Raw genomic sequence first — 21,847 nt, 5'->3', positions numbered from 1 at the left:
ACCCTATGCTGTAAAGACCATGTTGGGATGGGTAGTCAATGGGCCCTTAAGAGGCCATGACAATGTTTGTCAGTCTGTCGTGGTAAACAGAATCTCTGTAGCAAACCTTGAAACATTATTGACTAAGCAGTACAATCATGACTTCAATGAAGCAACATCAGAGGAAAAGCGTGAATTGTCAATTGAAGACAGAAGGTTCCTCAAAATTGTAAATGAGTCAGTCACATTAATAGATGGGCACTATACCGTTAACTTGCCCTTTAGGAGGGATGATGTACAGATGCCAAATAATCGTCATATTGCCATGCAACGTCTTTTGTGCCTAAAAAGAAAGCTAAAGAGAAATGCATCATTCTTCAAAGAGTATGTGACATTCCTTAGTGAGGTCATAGATAAAGGATATGCCGAAGTGGTCCCACAGGACGAGTTGGAAAGGGCCAATGGAAGAACCTGGTATATACCACATCATGGAGTATACCACCCCAAGAAGAACACACTCAGGGTAGTGTTTGACTGTGGTACGAATTATCAAGGTGTGTCTCTGAACTCTGAGCTTTTGCAAGGCCCTGATCTTACCAACTCATTAATTGAAGTCCTGCTCAGGTTCAGGCTGGCACCCGTTGCCCTTATGGCAGATATAAGAGCTATGTTCCATCAAGTTAGGGTCTCCAGGTCAGACATAGATTTTCTACGCTTTTTGTGGTGGCCGGATGGAGATATTGAACAGGATCCAATAGACCACCGCATGCTAGTACACTTGTTTGGGGCTGTTTCCTCTCCAAGTTGCGCCAGCTTTGCCCTGCGAAGAACTATTGAGGATAACCCTCATATAAGTTCAAAGGTAACCAACATTATTACTAAGAATTTCTATGTGGATGACTGTCTAACATCTGTGCCCACAGTACAGGAAGCAGTGCAACTGATATCAGAATTGGTGGAGCTGTGTGGAAAAGGAGGATTTCAGCTTAACAAGTGGGTAACCAACAATAGGGCTGTGTTGTCCAGTATAACAGAGGAGGACCGAGGAAAGGATGTTAGGTCCTTGGATTTAGACAAAGACCAATTGCCAACTGATCGTGCCTTGGGTCTTCAGTGGAATGTGGAAGATGACGATTTTAGGTTTGATATTAAAGTCACAGAAAATCCGTACACAAGAAGAGGAATCTTGTCCATGGTAAGCTCAGTATATGATCTACTTGGCACCTATTACTCTCCCAGCCAAACAACTGTTGCAGCAGCTTTGTAAGCAAGGTTATGGATGGGATGAGCCAATATCTACACCTCAGTCTAGACAGTGGAATAAATGGGTTCAGGATCTTTCAAAACTAAAGGATTGTAGTGTGTCACGCTGCATTAAACCCAAAGACTTTGGACATCCAATGACCCTCTGTTACATCATTTCGCAGATGCTAGCGAGTTAGAATATGGGACAGTGAGCTATCTTAGGATGACCAATGACCAAGATCTGGTATATGTTTCTTTTATGATGGGAAAGGCAAGAGTTACCCCTTTAAAACAAATGACAATACCAAGAATTGAATTGGCAGCTGCAGTGTTGTCTCTGAAAGTAGACAAAATGCTTAAATTAGAACTGGATCTATCCCTAAAGGATTCAGTGTTTTGGACAGACAGTCAGGCAGTATTAAAGTACATTGCCAACGAAAGTACAAGATTTCATACTTTTGTTGCGAATAGAATTTCTGTCATAAGAGAGAACACCAGTAGCCAACAGTGGAGATACATTCGTAGTAAGCAGAATCCAGCAGATGTTGCCTCTAGAGGACTGAGTGTGGTAAAGTTCTGTGAGAACAAGAGATGGATTCATGGCCCAGATTTTTTATGGGAGCCACAGAACACTTGGCCAAGTGAAACAATCAAGCCTGATGCTCTTTCACTAGATGATCCAGAGGTAAAAGGCTGCCATGTTATGTGTAATGTTGTAACTCAAGATGTCTCAAGTCCTACCTGCCAGCTTCTTTCTTTCTTCTCAGATTGGACCAGATTGGTGAAGGCTGTAGCCTGGTATCAAAAGCTTGGAGACAATTTATTGGCATTGGCTGATAAAAGGAAACAACTTGTTGATGTCCATGCATGTTCTCACCAGAAGCTGATGTCTCAGCTACAAGCCTTCAGGTCGATGCTTGGTGGTCAGTGCATATCGTTGAAAGATTTTGAGAGGGCAGAGAAGACAATTATATCCTTTAGCCAAAGGCAGGCATTTCCAAGTGAATTTGAAAAGTTACAAATGGCTCCATTTAATGTGTGTAAAAAGAGCACGATTTGCAGGTTGGATCCGATATTGAAAGATGGGCTGCTGAGTGTAAGAGGACGGCTGTCAAGAGCAGTTATATCCGAGACTATGAAGTATCCTATTATCCTTCCAAAACAGTCTCATATTTCTAATCTGTTGATTCGCCACATTCATGTGATGTATGGGCACTGTGGCAGGAATTACATCCTGGCCCAGTTGCGAAAGAAATATTGGACCATTAGTGCTAACAGGATCGCAAGAAGGATCATTTCACAATGTGTGACCTGTAGGCGTTTGAAAGGCAGGACAGGAGAACAAAAGATGGCTAGTTTACCACAAGAAAGAACACAACCAAATCTTCCACCATTCACCAATGTTGGCATGGACTATTTTGGCCCAATAGAAACAAAGAGAGGAAGAAGCATGGTAAAAAGATATGGTGTGCTCTTTACGTGCATGTCTTGTAGAGCTGTTCATCTTGAGATTGCCTGCTCCCTCGATACTGACTCTTGTATCCACGGCATAAGGAGATTTGTGTGCAGACGAGGCCAAGTACAACATATTTGGTCCGACAATGGCACAAACTTGGTTAGTGCTGAAAAGGAATTAAAAAAGGCCTTGTCCAGTCTTAATAGCAGAAACATCCTAAATGCTTTGCTTGAGAGGGGAATAAGCTGGAGCTTCAATCCACCAGGGGCATCTCACCATGGCGGAGTGTGGGAAAGACTGATTATATCAGTGAGATGGGTCTTAAACTCTCTTTTACACCAACAAACAGTGGATGAGGAAAGTCTTCAGACATTATTTTGTGAGGTTGAAGCAATTCTAAACAACCGCCCAATCACTACTACATCCTCTGACCCTTTTGATTTGGAGCCCCTTAGTCCAAATCACATTCTTCTACTTTCCTCTCAACCTGTTCTCCCTCCCGGTGAGTTTTCCAGGACTGACTCGTACACCAGGCATCGGTGGAAACAAGTGCAGTATCTGGCTGACGTATTCTGGAGGAGATGGACGCAAGAATACTTAACATTAATGCAAGAAAGGCAGAAGTGGTCCAAGGTAAAAGAGAACTTTAAAGTTGGAGACATTGTCGTGGTTGTTGACCCTACCTCCCCACGATCTTCAAGGCCGCTGGGAAGAATTCTGGAGACAAATCCCGATTCCAATGGATTAGTCCGGTCAGTTAAGCTCAAGACAAAAACAAGTGTTATAGTGCGACCTATTACGAAGCTCTGCTTACTCCTAGAAGGATCCTAAAGGCTGTACAAAAGTAAAGTGCATCTTTTTCTCTTATTCTCCTTTCGTATTATATCATTTAAATGTTTTGTTGTAAACTAAACATTTAGGGGCTGGATGTGTAGGAGCCAAAACGGTTATTCTTGTGTATATGTTTTTGTTTTCTCATATGTTCTTCTTTTTTGTTTGAGTGTGCTCCACCTATTGGTTGGAGTGGATGGGCCACGTGGATAAGAACAGATATTGCTACCTGGAGGGCGTGGCCAAAGCAGGAAGACATGGTCTTTGACCTCACATCCTGAAGACCAGGCTACCATAGACAATGCACCTCTTCCTTATTTTGTTTCAGTTGTAATCTTTGGTTTATCTTTGTAATCCTTAGCTTCAGTTATGTTTGGAGTTTCTAAAACATTATGGTTTTATTATTTACAATAAATACTTTTTCAAGTTGGACAACAACTTTCTGTTGACCTTGGATCTTTTTGGATGTGAAGAGTCAGACATTTTTGCTTAGCCACCATAGTGGTTATCAACAGGACAGGAAATAACCACTACAGTAATTGAATTAGACAATGGCACACATTTTACCAGTAAAGAGTTAAAATTTGTGGAACAACGCCTGGGGCTCAGGCATAAGTACGGGTCGGTTTACCATCCCCAATCACAGGGCAAAGTGGAAAGGATGAATGGTAACATAAATAATCTGGTGAAAGTGTGTGCACAAACAGGGATGAATTGGCAGGAAGCCCTTCCATTGGTGTTATTAAGCATAAGGTCTTCAGTGAGTTCCGCAACCGGATTCACTCCGTTTGAGCTCATAACAGGAAGGAGCTTCCCGGGGCCCCACAACGCGCTTGCAAAGCTAAAAACACCGGTGGCCAGATCACATAAGGAGTATTTCAAAGAATTAAAAGCGATTTGTGCAGGTACGAGGGGAGGAGCCAGAATTGACGCCTCGTCCAGACCTGCCTGTCACCGAGTGGGTCCTTCTGAAGGTCAAAATCAGAGAGAACTTCACACGCCGTTCGACTGAAGGGGAAAGGAGACACGTGGTTCCATTTCAGCCCGTGCAGAGCATCAGAGCCACCCATCCAGCGCGCCGAGATATGGAGCTCTCAAATCAATGGGTCAGAATAAAACCCAGAGCAGGGGTACATCCGGGTAGTCTGCCTGACCCCCCCCCCCCCCCCCCCCCCCCCCACGAGGGAAAAGAAGATAATCCTGCCTCCGACGACAAAGGAGAAGATAATTACTTTTTGTTTTCTAATTGACTTGATTAGTGTTAATGCTTGGCTTTGTAGAAAATATAGGCACATGTACATATAGGCATATAAGTATTGTAATTGTGAGTATTGTAAGCATTGATTGCATTGTAGTGAAGGAAGAAATAGATAAAAGTTAATATTTTAATATTACAGCAAAAAGCCAACATGAGTAAGTGGAACCTGTCAGGAGCCACTATATTTGCACCCAACATTTATTTGAACCCCAGCAGTCTTCCACCAGTCCAGCCAAACCCTCAATAGTGTGTGATTTTCTGGGTCATATTTGATAGAAACAGCAATGGTAGAAGAGTACATCTAGAAGACCCAGGGGATATAGTGGTAGAATAAATGTCTTCAGAGCCCTATAATAGACATAGAGTGGAGATATATCCCACAAGGTAAATCCGCATCGCCAGGAATTTCTTTGGGATACAAAATAAAACCCTTTGAACCCTCCCCAGAAGCTTACTTTAATATAATAGGTTAATGAGTTAATGTGCTCACCTAGAGATAAAATAGCAGTAGCTAAGTGGCTTTGCCCGTGGATGGTAGAATACACAGAATTCAGAGTGCTTGCTGAACCAGGAAAGGAACCCAGGGTGACCACATAGCCTATTCAGTAGATCTTGTCCTAGAATACTTTGTACTGCTCCAAAATATAGAACAGTGTCCAGAAATAAAATCACTTTGGGGTGAAGGAACCTTCCCCATACAGTTTTAGGGATGTCCTAAATAGTTCACTGGGCTGGGAGGTGACAAAGGTGTCAAAAAAAGCTATTGGTCACCCCGGATATTAGAAATATGATGGTAGACATAAGGCGGTTGTTTGGCCACCCTTTTGGGAGACCAAACACCACAGGAGATAGGACTGGAGTTTGGTGGGGACCTAAGTGGGTTAGGTATTCTGCAGGAGCAATATTAGCAGTGGGAGCAATAATACTGCTGCTTGTGCTTTCACTTAAATCACAAAATAATAATGTCACAAGAGCAAAGAGAAGTGCGACAGATCGGTGTATTAAGAGGTATGGAGGATTAGAATTAGAATATGTTTTAAAAGAAACTACTGCATAGACCTTTGACGTGTGTCAGATTATTGACTGCCAGGGCAAGGACTATTCGTACAGAAGGTTAGACATATATGTATGTTGGAACCCTGACATTGATAGGCACTGTTACAAAAAGGGGGAGGCAGAGGTTCCGTGGTGTGACTCGTGGGGAATGGTGGTAAAAAACAGCGGAAGTTGGCTTCTGAGAGTGGCTGGGTCTGAATCAGACAAGACCCAGGCTTGGTGGTCAGCATTATTTTTTCAGAGAGACGCACATCCTAGCAAAAACCTAGTTACTCTATCAATAAATTGGGATATTTCACCTGGAGTACTGGCACATCCCCAGCACAGGGCACGTGCTGTATATCTAGTATTAGGAGTGGACCAATCAGGCTCAGACCCCTTAGGCCTGATTTAAGATAAACATAGCACAGTTTAGACCTGTCCCAGTAACCCCGGGACCAGGACCAACACTCGCAGACAATACATCAGAAATTATACAAGGCATCTGTGGATCAGATTATACTAAATGGACACAGCAGATAATTTAATTAACAACAGGGTATGCAGCAGACAATACTTGGTTATGATGGCTGGCAGGGCAAGCACGAGAAACAGGTATGGAGGACTGTGTGGCGTGTGCACAAGCACGACCTCGACTTGTCCTCACACCCGCTCCACTGTTCCCAGAGAGCAGTTCCCAGAGGTTATGCCTGCATGCTTGCGCTCACTAATGGCAGAGATGGTTCTAGCTGCACCACTCTTGGCCATATTTTCCCTGTCATTAAAAATGAGACACGCACGGGCTCATTTAACCCCCCGGCTGAAGGAAATTTTACATGTTTCCGCAAAAGTAGCACTGCTAAAGTGATCACAGCATTAGGGGAAATCCCTGAGTCAATGTGCTCAAGTATAAGACCTGATGGTGAGAAAATAGGATCATGGGCTCAAGCCGGTTTGTATTATTACTGTGGTAGGCAGAACTTGTGGACCCAGTTACCACAACACTCCAGGGGCCTGTGTGCCATGGTAAGGCTTGGAGCCCCAATTACTCTAGTAGGACATAATAACTACTGAGGTCTTCAGGCAGAGAAGAGATGTAAGTGACCAGTTTGATCTTATGAAAAACATGCCTACATACATTGATTCAATTGGGATCCCCAGGGGAGTGCCTGACAGGCATAAACTAGCTAACCAAATAGCTGCAGGCTTTGAAAACATACCCTTGATATCAGCTATTTTCCCAATAACCCCCAATAAAAATGTAGATTGTATAAACTTTGTACATTATAATGTTATGCGTCTTGCTAATTTAACTAGGGACCCAGGTTACACAAAAACACATTAGGGAAACAGGCGTACGCATGTTTCTAATGTGTTTTCGTCAATTAGCGACACTTAGAGGTGATGCATTGAAATTACAACTATTAAGATATCCTTCACGCACACATTGTAGTAAGCCTTTATTGGGTAAAATAAAGTAAATTCATGAGAAAATTAAACAGTAAATTAATCAGACAATTTCACTGCATTACTGAAATAATAATTCGACATGTTTCCACTTAGCCTAGATTATATAAACATGCATTAAATGTTGCGTTGGAGATCTTGGGAGATGGCAGCGTTGGCATTACTGGAAGATATTGTTAATGGCCGAACTTGCCGAGAGCGCGTTTTCCGTGACCATTAGGATTTTTTGGTCCATGATGATGAGTGGTTTATAAGCCATTTCAGATTTCCAAGAACTGTCCTTGTGTTGAGTTGGGTCCAGTTTTGGAGAGAGAAACGGGAGGAGTTGCGCATTGCCAGTTCCTTTACAGGTGCTGACAACACTCTGCTTCCTGGGACTGGCTCGTTTCAAAGAGAACTGGCAGACCGGTCTGGATTTCCCAGTCATCTTTGAGCCGGGCCATGCCAGCTGTTTTGGATGGGATCATCTGCATGTTAGCTAGGTATATAAAGTTCCCATATGAAGCGGTTGACTGGGCAAACATTAACACTAGGACTACAAGCTTTTTATTATCCCCAAACCAGCTCACAAGAGCCTGTCAAAAGCAGGGCTCTGCACCTTCGCCTCCCATTAGGCCATTCCTTTGTTATGTACATGTAGCCGGGGGGGGAGGTTGGTGATAGTGTGAACTGTGTAGATCCATTGACTCAGATGGAGAAGAAAAAACCCTGGCCTTCCCTTGGGGTAGGAGTGCAAAAAGTACCATCTTGATAAGTTAAAATTGCTCAAGAATATTATTCTATTTCAAGTAGCTGAGGTTTTTTTTTGTATAAATTTATGTACACATATCTTTACCTAGTGGCAGTTTTTCAAAAGACAAAAACTATTTCAAATAAGGTAAAAAAAAAAATCAGAGCTATTTTGACTGATGAAAATGCCACTTATAAGCCACTATAATTCAAATATTATGTTTGTGTAAATTTCACATTATTTCAACCTTTCACAAATCAAATCTCAAACATATCCTGAGATGAGCAGACTTCTTGCAAGAGAGCTTGCAGTCTCATGAGGCAGCCAAAGGTGTGTATTGAAAGGTGTGTCAACAGCAACCACCCACAGCTGACACATGCCTCATTTACAACACTGGAGGTAAGAAGGGCTTATCACACCTGCCAAGAGAGCAAGAGATCCTGTCATTTGACATAATTTGGGAGTCTAGTTGGGAGTCTATCAAAAGCAGGGGGTTTGGTAGTTCTAGTTTTAAAGCGCAATTTGCAGCGATAGCCTGTTTCCCTAATATAATCGGAGCGATCGACTGCACACACATTTCTATAAAGGCACCATGTGAGGAGGAATTTGCTTATGTGAATAGAACGCACTTTAATTCTATAAACGTGCAAATAATCTGTGTTGCAAAAATGTGCCTTACTAATGTAGTGGCACGTTGGCCTGGATCAACCCAATGATTCGTACATCCTTACCAACAGCATGGTTGGGATAAGATTACAAGCAGGCAGAGTGCATGATGGGTGGATTCTTGGTAAGCAACACATTTAAAGTATTTAAATAAAAGCATTTGACATTTCTTAGAATAATTCATTTTAACACTAGGAACCCGACGGCCGCGAAAATTTTCGCAAGGCTTAGTAAGGTCCATGTAGCCCACTCCCCTGCTGTGAAGAGATTAACGCCCATTGTCTTGGTAATGCGGTGGAAGCGTCTCACCCCCAGCTCATACGCCTGCCAAAGCACAAGCGGCTCACCTCCAAGCTCATACAAGGCACCAAACGTGATACTTCACGAAAAACTTGGTTACAAACAAGCAGACTGTATATGTTACCGATCCTACAACAAACAGCGGAAATTTTGTAGACTCGTGTTTCAAAAGATACAATTCAAGCGCACATAGAGAGTTTCTCAAATGAGTCCCGTCAAACAATAAAAATAAATAAAATTGTCTGAACCTCTTTGTATATTGTTTGAAGCTCTTTGTATATTTACTACACTATATAATATTTGTTACACTTTCTGTTTCCGCGTTTGAATTCGCGTTTGAAAAGCTAAGAAATTATATGGCGCAATTATATATATGGCTGATAAATGTTGTGATCTAAACAGCAGACTGGAAAAGGAGAGGAAAAGACAGGAAGAACAAATTCATGTGCTGTAAAACAACTTTATTTTGATCAAACATGGATGTCTATTCCGGGTTTCTTGAAGTGGAATGTCAAGAAAGTTGAGGGTGTCTTGAAGTTGAGGGTGTACTCGCCAGATGCACTTGCCGCATGCAACACACGCGTTGATGCTGTGGAGAACAATTCAAGGTACACCTTACATTTTGAATAAAATCTTTCAGAAGACAAAAATACGTAACATATGTGGTGTTACGTATGTAGGCCTACTTATCAACGTACCTTCATGTAGTTGTAGCCAACAGTTGCTACACAGCCAGGGTGTACTCGCTGCATGCAACGGGCCACCGGCGTGTTCCTGCGTGCACTGTGTATGCACGCACCTTCATGATGTCTGTCAACGGCGCACTGCAAAGAACAAAGTACATGTTATATTTTGAACGAATTTATTCATGTGTACCAGCCAGGGACCCTCTTTCTTACATTTGCGGCAGGTTCATCGTTCATCGCTGCCAAGGTCAACGGGCCACCGGCGTGTTCCTGCGCGCACTGTGTATGCACGCACAGAAGTACATGTTATATTTAGAACGAATTCATTCATGTATAAATTGATTCTGTGAAAATGTCACAGGCATGGGTCATAACAGAACGGGAATCCAATTCCAGCAACCATGAGAAAAATAACCAGCAACCACGACGAGAAATAAACAGAGGACTAACACGGAAACAGACATGAAATGGCAGGAGATGCGGGGCAGACCGTGACACCGGGTTTCATGATGTGCGACTGTGGAACAGAAAGAGAAGAGATTTTTGGTTATGTTCAAATAATAGTGTGTGTGTATATATATGTGTGTGTGATTGGTTGTCTGTATATATATATAATATATTTATATATATATATATATATATAAATATACTTATCGACGTACCTTCATGTAGTTTTAGGTACACAGTTGCCACACAGCCAGGGACACTCTGCCCTACACTTGCGACAGGTGTACTTGCCGCATGCAGCGCACGGGGTTATGCTGTGGTTCCGGTTGCAGTTTGTCTGCACCTGACACGTAGTCTTCTTTCCAGGAGCAGGCGAAGGACGTGGCGTTCTCTTCAACTCCTTTTCCTGTAGGAAACGAAGACGGAGTTCCTCAGCAAGAGTACACATAAAAACTCTCCTACTCTCTGTGGACCCCGTACATGCCGTGTACAAAACATGGAAAGAAATATGAAGTTACTATACCTTTGCATGCTCTGTAGGCCCGGACGGCTCAACAAATGTTGAATTAGGCGAACAGCTGCTGACACGAGAGCGTGCGATGCCAACCTTCTCCCAAACAGTTCCATCTTTTGCCCGTACGGTTGGTGCAGGTGTGGTGTCAGCCTGTGTCCGTCTCTTCCTTGGAGGGCTCTGTTGTACCTCATCCGATGTACTGCTTCTTTCTTCATCGGATGAATCGCTGGTCAAAAAACAGGAGGGTCCTTCTCCCGCATCGGACTCACAGCAGTCCTCGTTGGTCAGCAAAGCCGCAACTTCTTGACCGGTGAACGTCCTCTGTCTTGCCATGGTGTTTTGCGTCGTCTCCACACAGGATAGTAGTGAAAATGTAAGTCGCCTGCCTTTGGGTTTCAGCTTTTATCATGACTCTGAAGAACACACCCACAACAGCGCATACTAATTATACTTTATTATAATAGGTGGCGCTTCACACATAACGCCGAAACCGAAACCGGGCTAATCCCCTGCATACACGGGAACAATAAAAGTTGATTGGACCCGTGATAATGGTTCACGGCAATCCGTGAATATCAGTCAAACACAAGCATAAACACTGCAAAAAATATTATATTACTATGCTGTATGAGTAAAAATAAATAAATGACGCTAAGTTATTTACACAAACGAAATATCTTATTTACACAAACGAAATATCAGTCAAACACAAGCATAAACACTGCAAAAAATATTATATTACTATGCTGTATGAGTAAAAATAAATAAATGATGCTAAGTTATTTACACAAACGAAATATCTTATTTACACGAACGAAATATCAGTCAAACACAAGAAAACACAAAAAATATTATATTACTATGCTGTATGAGTAAAAATAAATAAATGACGCTAAGTTATTTACACAAACGAAATATCTTATTTACACGAACGAAATATCAGTCAAACACAAGCATAAACACTGCAAAAAATATTATATTACTATGCTGTATGAGTAAAAATAAATAAATGACGCTAAGTTATTTACATGAACGAAATATCTTATTTACACAAACGAAATATCAGTCAAACACAAGCATAAACACTGCAAAAAAATATTATGTTACTATGCTGTATGAGTAAAAATAAGTAAATGTACAAATAAATATTACTTTACTATACCTTTATTACTTTGTTGCTGCTATTGAAGTGCATACACAAGAAAATCTGGGACGCTTGCTTCATACATAACGCCAATACCACGCTAATGATAATGTGTTTCACGGGAACAATATGAACCCGTGATAATGGTTGGTTCAGCCATGTAAATGTGTGGCGCTATTGAAGTGCATACACAAGAAAATCTGGGACGTTTGCTTCATACATAACGCCAATACCACGCTAATGATAATGTGTTTCACGGGAACAATATGGACCCGTGATAATGGTTGGTTCAGCCATGTAAATGTGTGGCGCTATTGAAGTGCATGCACAAGAAAATCTGAGACGCTTGCTTCATACATAACGCCAATACCACGCTAATGATAATGGTTCACCGCTCTAAATAATACTTATGTCAATATGTAGCGCTTCACACATAACGCCGAAACAGGGCTAAACTTTATTTATTTATTTTAGACTACAAACTAGACCTGGTGCACACAGACTGCACACAGACTAGACCTGGTGCACCACAGAGCTCCTGCCACAGAGCTCCTGCCTGTCTTTCTGCTCCTGTCTTGCTCTGAAATTAACATATGTATGGTCCTGCTAATTGGGCAGGAGAAGGAGGGGTGATGTCCTCAGAACCTTGAAATCTCAGGAGTTCCAGTGTTAAACATGGGCATGTGGGGTCTTGCACAATGTTGCGCACAGGTATGCCGTGCCATTGTTAGAGGTGGTGGAGCACCCAGCGAACCCAGAGCCAGGACAAATTAATGCGCAGCGCAAATTGTAACCAATTCTTTTATTGAGTCGCTGATGCTAGTGAGCGCATCACTGATATTTTTTAGGTGCATTATATTATTCTGCCAGTGTTCAATATTCGGACCCCACAACATTTAAAGCTTCACACACGCTGTCCCACTTAGACCTTTTGCGCTTTGCCGTAATGCCACAACGTGCCAAACAAACATTTTTTCCGCACCTCTACCTCATTCAGGAGCGTCTCCACTTTCACATTCGGTGAAGTTCCGCTTCTTACCCCGTTTCACATGGTTTGTGATAGATCAGAGAACAAACCTCTCCGGTGCAGGACAAATTTAAATCAATTTGCATATTTATAGGGGGCGTGTCACAGTGTGCGCTCAATTCCACCTTGATTGGGATGTACAAAAGAAATGTGTGTGAATTTTCTGGATTTGTATGTATGCCAATTTTTTGTAAGAAATCCACGCAAGTCTTTGTACATGAGGCGTCAGGGTTTTAGAGGGACTGAAGGCTTTATCAGAAGAAATGCAGGAAGCTTCAGGGATTAATGATCCTGTTACTGACTGACTGGAAAGGCAATTTGGCAAATACAAAGGTCTTATTATGTCTGCGGTAACTTCTGTGGGCATATTTTTTGGCTATTATAACTACATGTGAATGTTGTTGTATTCCTTGTATAAGAAGCTTAGCTGAGCGATTGATTACCAATATGATAGAAAAGCTTGATCCTCAGAATGGAGGTGTTATGATGGCTCTTTTAGGACAAGAAGAGGAGGAGCAGAGCTTTGAAGGGGAATCCTCGTGGTAATCAATTTTTTATATAGATTAAAGGGGGAGTTGTAGAGAATTATAAAAGAATGCTAAGTGTAACCCAATCAAAATTAACACTACTACACTACACTAAAATGTGATGAAACTCCACCAAATCCTGGTAAATGCACTGCAACATTATAATTTCATTTCGGACCAGAGTTTGTCTAATACCTGTACTGTGTCATTAAGAGAAAGTTAGATGCAACTGCTTTTCCGCTTAGCCTCTCAGTCTGTGGGTTACGAGCTGAGAGGAGGTCAGTGTTTTGTCATGTTCTTCATATAAAGGTGTTTTTTTAAGGCCTGAAATAACTCTAAAACCGTAGTTTGATGTTAAATCATTCGTAATACTGTGTGACGCATATTTTATGTTTGTCATATAAGAGTAAATGGAGGGGAAAGCGCTGCTTTTCTAGTTTTTCTGTCGGACATGTGCTGGAGCTAATTTTCCATGTGCGTTATCTGCTAGGAGGGAGCTGTAGGCCTCGGTACTTGAGTGTGTCTGCCGACGGCTCACCTGTGTGGAAAAAAACACGCTGTACACATTGTCTTCAATTATTGTTTATTGTTTCTTTGTGAACAGGTATGTTAAAACTCTGTGTTGTCTCATAAGTGGTGTATTGTATTAGTTCAAATCAAATCAAATCAAAGTTTATTTGTATAGCGCTTTTCACAACACATGTTGTCACAAAGCGCTTTACAGGATTTAAAAGGTTAACAATACTATGGGTCCAGAACCCTAATGAGCAAGCCAAAGGCGACAGTGGCGAGGAAAAACTCACTATGATGGTGGGGATTAGGAAGAAACCTCGGGAGAACCAAGACTCAAAAGGGAACCCATCCTCCATTGGGTCCATCCGTTAACACACAAATTACACAAAATACAGACAAATACACAAGTCACACACAAATCACACAATCAGACTAAGTAAAGGTAAAAATGAAAGTTCTGGGTTTTGATATTGTCACTGTAAATGTCTGTTGATGAACGCCAGGCTTTCATTCCATGTCGGAGCAGCGATGCTAGTATTGTAGGCTCCGACTGCAATGTTACTCTCCAGGTGAACCTCGGAAAAAAGATACGAGATGTAGTAACTATGTAACAGATTAATCAAAGGCCAAACTAAACAGATGAGTCTTTAATCGAGTTTTAAACATTGAGACTGTGTCTGAGTCCCGAATAGAGGCAGGAAGATTATTCCACAATTGTGGAGCTTTAAAAGAAAAGGCTCTTCCACCTGCTGTGATCTTTTTGATCCTAGGAACAGTTAATAACCCTGCGTCCTGCGAGCGAAGTGAACGCGCTGGGTTATATTGTTCAATAAGTTCACTAAGATAGTCTGGAGCTAAGCCATGCAGCGTTTTATATGTTAATAAAAGTGTTTTATAGTCAATACGGAAACTAATTGGCAGCCAGTGTAATGACGATAGTACGGGACTAATGTGATCAAACTTTTTAGTTTTTGTTAAAACTCGTGCTGCTGCGTTCTGAACCAGCTGGAGTTTGTTTATCGATTTACCAGAGCATCCAGCTAGGAGACTGTTGCAATAATCTAAACGAGAGGATATGAATGCATGGATTAGTTTTTCTGCATCACTAATATTTAATATGTTTCTAATTTTGGCAATGTTGCGCAAGTGAAAGAACGCTACCCTAGTTATATTATTAATATGTGTATCGAACGAGAGATCTGGGTCTATTGTGACGCCCAAGTTCTTTACCTCTGCGCTGGGGGTTATAGTAAAAGTTCATACTGTATTTCTTTGCCCTAGAAGTATTCCTGTTAGTTGGGCATTTGCATCAAATGTTATTCCATTCCCCTAATCTGAAGGGAACTGTGTACACTGTCCTTAAAGTAATGGTAACTGAGTCTGTGGGTTACGAGCTGAGAGGAGGAGGGAGCTGTAGGCCTCGGTACTTAAGTGTGTCTGCCGACAGCTCACCTGTGTGGAAAAAAACACGCTGTACACATTGTCTTCAATTATTGTTTATTGTTTGTTTGTGAACAGAATCCTTGAAGTAAAGCAGCAATAGTTACAGCACTGTTCGCCTCAGAGTTGGTTCTTCCCTTCGCTTACTACGGACACCCAGAACACAACACAGAAGTATTACGGGTGTATTAGGACTGTGTAGATGACGGTCACAGGACTCGCGAGACACACACCCATTACATATATTTTAATTAGTGGTGGGACTTTAACGCGTTAATTTCGATTAATTAATCACAGGAAAATTAACGCACTAAAATTATTAACGCATTTTAACGCATGAGACACTTTTGCACCGTGGAATGTTTCTCAGTGCGCGAGTTCCAGACGTACAGATTATATGGACGTACAATAAGATCATGATGGAGATGACTGAAGAGGCTACGCTGGTGGATGGGAAATTTAAATATAAGAAACTTCCAGATGGAAGTACAAACAAAAATAGTGTTATTTGCACTTTATGTAGGAAGGAGTTCGCTTATCACAGGAGCACCTCCAACCTTCGTTACCACCTCAACGTAAAACATGTTGGTGCTAACGCGCAGGTCAGTAATGATAACTTCTAAATGTATTCCTAGTACGATATGGTGAACAAACGTCCGTATTTCCCAGGACATGTCCGTATTTCACATCCTGTCCCGGGCGTCCCAGGTGTCCCGGGTTTTTTTAAAGTGAGGAAATGTCCTGGGGTGAGTTTCCCAAAACGTTCTTAGCGCTAAGTACTTCGTAAGCTCGTTCTTACGTACGAGGTTAAGAAGTACTTAGCGCTAAGAACGTTTTGGGAAACTCACCCATGGATTTTAAATTACCTTCATTGGACCATTAAGACTGGATTAAACTTTCGCGAGTGACCGTAGCGCGCGACTCCGCACACGTTTATACATGACGCGTCATATTATTTACAGTGTTGTTCGTTCTCTGTGGTCAAAGATAAATGCTTACAAGAAGCGTTGCACATTGCGTCAACTGATGCAAGTTACGAACTACAAAAAGACAATGTGGAAGAAACTCCAGCAGCTGTATGATGAGGAAAGGGAAGTAATACAGGTTATTGTGAAGAGCGCCACAAATGTGGCTCTGACTGGGGATCACTGGACCTCTGTTAGCAACAAGAATGATCTTGGTGAGACAGCTCATATTATAGATGATGAAAATCCAGTCATTTGCTTTGAGCATGCAGAAGACCACTTCTAGGCACTATGGAGATCCCTGTGGCAGAGGCCTGGGAAATTAAAGAAAAATATACCATCTAAAATGGTATTAAAAAACATCTTCTGATTTACTTCAATTCTTCCAATATCCTGAGCAAAACTCCCAAAATTAAACAACATTTTTGGTCAGAATTTCCAGTGTTCTGAATTGTTTTCTGCACTCATCTATTGGTCTGTGTAGTAGACTGGTGGAAAAATAAATAAATACTGAAATGCGATTAATTTCGATTAATTAATTACAAAGCTTCCGATTAATTCGATTAATTTTTTTTATCGCGTCCCACCCCTAATTTTAATGTGTTGTGAAAAGCGCTATACAAATATATTTGATTTGAATTAATCACAAATGCTCAAGAATGAAAGCTCATATATTCTAATTAAATAGCTTTTTATAATCCTTATATAATTTGACTAGCCTTAAAGTATTAATCAAATTTCTTGTATTAATCACTTTATATTTTGCTTACATTATAGTATTATTAAATTGCATATTATCAAGAGTGCCTGAGAAAATGTTTGTATGGTTTGTCCAATATTCCAAGTCCCTGTCGTTTTCTAAAAAACAGGATTTTTAAGAATAAGCCTCTGTATGTTGGTTTGACAAGACCAGGAAGCAAAGACCTCGCTCCCACTCCTAGAGAAGAAACATCTGTATGTTGAACGTATGAAATGTATGTGCAACTCCTATGTATGGAACCCTAGCTCATCTGATTGTAATAGTCTTAGACAATCAGCTTTTGTCTAACAGGGTAAATTCCAACGGGGGGGGGGGGGGGGGGGGGGCACCTAGAATCATACAAATTAGGCTGGGGTTAGAGCTACACTGGGTGACACGAATAGGCCTAGGCTGTTCATTGTCTGTGTACTCTCAGAGATCTCTTTATTATTTTCTTTATTATTTCTTTGTATTAGCTTGAATAAATAATTAAAAGACACAAGACTGGTGACGTTCTTTTTTGCATCAAATGGACACGCTGCTCTAGGAGAGAAAGCGTGACACACCCCAGCAGGCATTTCAACGTTGAATCAATGTTGAATCAACATCACATGTGATGGTTGAAATAACGTTGGATTTGGTGTCGATTTTGAAAAGTGAATCAACGTTGATATGCCAACGTTGTTTTAACGTCATACATTCAACCTTGAATAAACCAAAACTCATGATGCTCGAAATTGCATGGGAGAGAGGAAAAAACAACTGTATGCCATATTGAAAAAATAACATTTTTTTTTTTAATTCTCTGTACATTTCTTCTCGGAGAACCACCACACAACCTCTCCGGTGCATACTTGAGGTATTTAGCCATCGTGTCCATTGCCTCCTGTTGTGTGATTTTGTGTGTGCTGAGAACAGTGTCTAAAGAGGAAAAGCAAACACCATACATACTGTACATCCTGAATACAGTGCCAACAATTTTTTTTATGAATGAACATCTAAATTTATAAAAATATTGAATTTTCATCCACTCGTTTCTAATTGCTCATGCTAACTAGTCAGGCATCTTCACAACACCTAGCCAGGAAAGCTAACCACCTAGCATTAGGGTCACCTGTAACTCGATGTGTAATTAATAATGATCCTCAGGTATTGACTAAACTTTGACTTTGCTTACCGAAACTTAACTTTAAAAGATGCCAAGTGAGCAAAAATGTCAAACTCTCCCAGCGTATGCCACACCAACGTACGCCACACCAAGCAGCCAGGGGTGTGTCGCCGGGTCTGGTGCCTTGATAGTAATATATGATACGCTATAATACTGCGCATATTATGTAAGAAGAAAAAATAAAAAGGACATACATAACTTTACATTTCACGCCCTCCGCCTGCATCACTAACAACACTGCCAGAATCCCTCGAGAGATCACACAGTTGCTCTGCCTGATGTTGAATACTAACTTTCTCCTGCTCTATTTAAACTTGTTGATTTGTCATTGCGAAGTTTTATTTCTGCCTCAAAACATTTCAAACTATTTCTTTGCCTGATGTCTTCTTGGTTAATACCTGCCTGTTTTTAGATGTATTAATAAATAAATAAATAAAAATAATATTTAAAATAATAATAATAATTAATACCTCTTTCAAAACCCTCATCCAATGCCAGAGTTGTTTGTACTTTTTTTATTGTATTGTGTTTTTTTTTTTACTTGAAATGGTAATACAAAGGCAGGTTGAAGATATTACATTGATTCACCAATAGTTCAACATTTGAGCAAACATTTAACATTAAATGTTGTTTCAACATTGAAACAACAACAGACAGAATTTCAACCATATTTCAACCATATTTCAACCACATTTCAACGTTGAAGGTCGGTCGTGTGCCAGCTGGGACACAAAGCCTGAAGGAACGACATATTTCACACAATGTAGTGGAGTATAGAACACGCATTCAGAGTCAAAAAACCCTCCCACACATCCCAAAAGCTGCTCATGGCATCAAAACCCAATGACACGAAAATGGTTAAACACATAAGCAACACACCAAATACATGTAACAACACAGAATGAGAGCATAAATGACAACATACATTGAGAAACAGATACCCTGGGGATTAGAGTCATTGCTATATGAAATACAGGATGCTATCTCTGAAGAAAACATAGCAATTAGTCCATTATAACTCAAAAGTCAAAACAACCATAATACTACAGGGAATTATGTCACCCAAAATTGAACATAAATACATCTCATCTTTGCACATATGCTATCGTGCTCTCTTCTGAAGTAAGGTACGGTATTAAAGTAATCTATTTTGACTTTTGGAAGTCGAAAATGTTTATTATGGTTAATTTGTCATTAATGTTATTCAACTGCAAAAATTGCATTTACATTTACATTGTAACAATGTATTAATTTATAACACTTCAACAGAACTTAAATACAATCCATTGTTTTACAGGTGTTATGACAAATGACTGCCAACATGTCTTCAATTCAGTCTATGTCATCAATGAATGAAACATTTTTTCGGCCCACATTTTACATTAGTGGACTTTACAACATTCCACATGCAAAGTACTACTATGTGTTTCTAGGCTTTGTGTATGCTGTAACTGTTTTAGGGAATTCTTTTATAATGGGAATCATCTACCTGGCACGCAGCTTACACACTGCAAAGTATGTAGCTGTCTTCAACTTGGCCTTCTCTGATCTGTGTGGAAGCTCTGCTCTCATTCCAAAGCTTCTGGACACATTTCTGTTTGACAATCAGTACATATCATATGGAGCATGTCTGGCAAATATGTTTTTTGTGTATTGCTTTATGACTCTGCAATCTCTTACTCTGCTTGCTTTAGCTTATGACAGACTGGTTGCTATATGTTTTCCTCTGAGGTATCATGCTATTGTAACCAAAACAGCTATGAGTGTGATCATAGGTATTATGTGGTTTGTATCTGTAACTATCAATGCTCTCCTTGTATCTCTGGTCACCAGACTGTCCTTCTGTAGATCTACTACAGTTAACAGCTATTTCTGTGATCATGGCCCTATCTATAAATTAGCTTGTAATGATAAATCTATAAATTCCATAATGGGTTATGTCTGTACAGCTGCTCTGCTTTACATTCCATTGATACTGATAACCATCTCATATGTTTGTATTGGTTTTGCATTGCATAAAATTGCACGTGGTAATGAACAAACCAAAGCCATGAAAACCTGCACCTCCCATGTCATGTTAGTTGCTTTGTTTTATGTACCAATTATTAGTATTTACACTGCAGCTCTTACAACATCTATAGATACAAATATAAGAATAATCAACACTGCCATGACACAGACTATTCCACCTATGTTAAACCCAATCATATACACTCTAAAGACAGAGGAGGTCATGCAGGCCATTAAAGTACTCTACAAACGATTCAAGTTGAAGATGCCAATTAAATTAGCTATGGGGAATTGAAATATCCCACAAGCACTTTAAATAAATAAGTGTGGTATTTTATATTTCTATGATAAAATTGATCCAGCATTATGGAATGAAACTGCTCAGGGCAGTTTTATCAACACTTTTTTGGACATGATATCTGAACTTCAGAGTTATAGTTCAAAGTTGTTGTTTTTTTGTAATCCTAATCTTTGTACAATTCTAAATTATTTTAAATGTTTTTTCCGACATACTTAAGACAGAATGCAAAGAAACATTCTTAGATGCCACAGTTTCCCATGGACTGTTAGACACAGCTGTACAACACCAAACTAAAAATGTAAAAGTAAGGGGGTGAGGTGGAGGGGTTAGGAGTGGTTATTTTTAATTAAAAAATGAATATCTTCTTCATACTTTGACAGTTTTTCTTTTAATCATATGCCAAAATTTGACAGCCCAGGTGCTTGTGCATTTAATTCTCTTATGCACACATTATGCACACATTTATGCACACCCTTTATCATGGAGTACTTCCATCTTTGTTAAAATGAACCTTAGCAATTAATAGTGACTATGCTTTGAAAACGGTATCTGATGCTATTGTTTTTTTTTTTTTTTTGCAAGTTTTTATGTCCATAGATAAAACTGTTTTGTAGATCAGTGTAATGACTGTAATGGTAGAAGATAGCAGAAGCTCGAGAAATAACCCACAAACAGCTTGATATAAGTAAATATAATGAGCATATAACTGAAACGTTCAGGTATAAATGTTAGGACTTACAATGGACCTTTAAAACAGTTAACATGTTTATATTTAATTGTACCTAAATTTTAAATATTTATAGACACAATGCATTTCAAACATTGTTAAATTTTTACCATTACTGGAACTAATTCAAAAGGTTTAGTGACTAAACACATCACTAGCATTTCCAGACAGTCCTATGTGTGAAAAGAACCGAGAAGTATAATCAGCTTCTATAATCAGCACCCTGGTTCAATAGGCACTCCATAAACTCAAGAAACATCTCCGACAGCTAGAACGATTATGCAAGAAAACTGGTCTCACAGTCCACACCCTCGCTTACAAAGATCACATGCAACATTACAAATAAGCCCTAAATAAAGCCCGCTCAAATTATTATTCTGCCATTATTCACTCAGGTTCCTCAAATCCACGTTCCCTGTTTTCTACCATAAATAAACTCCTAAAACCCCACAACAACACTCCATCATCATTCACCCCTGAGAAATGTGACTTGCTCTTGGCATTTTTCAATTCAAAAACAGAAACCATCCACCACCTGCTTGCATCCTCCACTACCCTACAACCGGAACCCACATTTTCTTTTTCTCCACCTGACACTCAGCTATCTACTTTTTCACCTATAACCTCTGCTGACCTATCCAAAATACTCTCCACTATGAAATCTTCTACTTC

General features: G+C 40.3%; 1 protein-coding gene and 1 long non-coding RNA gene across 2 annotated transcripts; one reads left to right on the top strand and one right to left on the bottom strand.

Annotated features, from left to right (window-relative positions):
- Positions 1 to 9,459: 9,459 nt before the first annotated feature.
- On the bottom strand, positions 9,460 to 10,540 carry LOC143524935 (uncharacterized). The gene is made up of 4 exons (XR_013133525.1): positions 10,316 to 10,540; positions 9,867 to 10,170; positions 9,666 to 9,791; positions 9,460 to 9,556 (listed from the first exon to the last, which is right to left on the bottom strand). It is a non-coding gene; the product is annotated as an uncharacterized LOC143524935 (long non-coding RNA).
- Positions 10,541 to 19,446: 8,906 nt separating this feature from the next.
- On the top strand, positions 19,447 to 20,442 carry LOC143526200 (olfactory receptor 1496-like). Its single transcript, XM_077020845.1, has one exon. It carries the CDS (start codon positions 19,447 to 19,449, stop codon positions 20,440 to 20,442), a length of 996 nt encoding a protein of 331 aa, XP_076876960.1.
- Positions 20,443 to 21,847: the final 1,405 nt, after the last annotated feature.

This window comes from Brachyhypopomus gauderio, chromosome 10 (genome assembly GCF_052324685.1).
Source record: "Brachyhypopomus gauderio isolate BG-103 chromosome 10, BGAUD_0.2, whole genome shotgun sequence".
NCBI lineage: Eukaryota > Metazoa > Chordata > Actinopteri > Gymnotiformes > Hypopomidae > Brachyhypopomus > Brachyhypopomus gauderio.
This window is presented reverse-complemented; position numbering and strand designations above follow the sequence as displayed.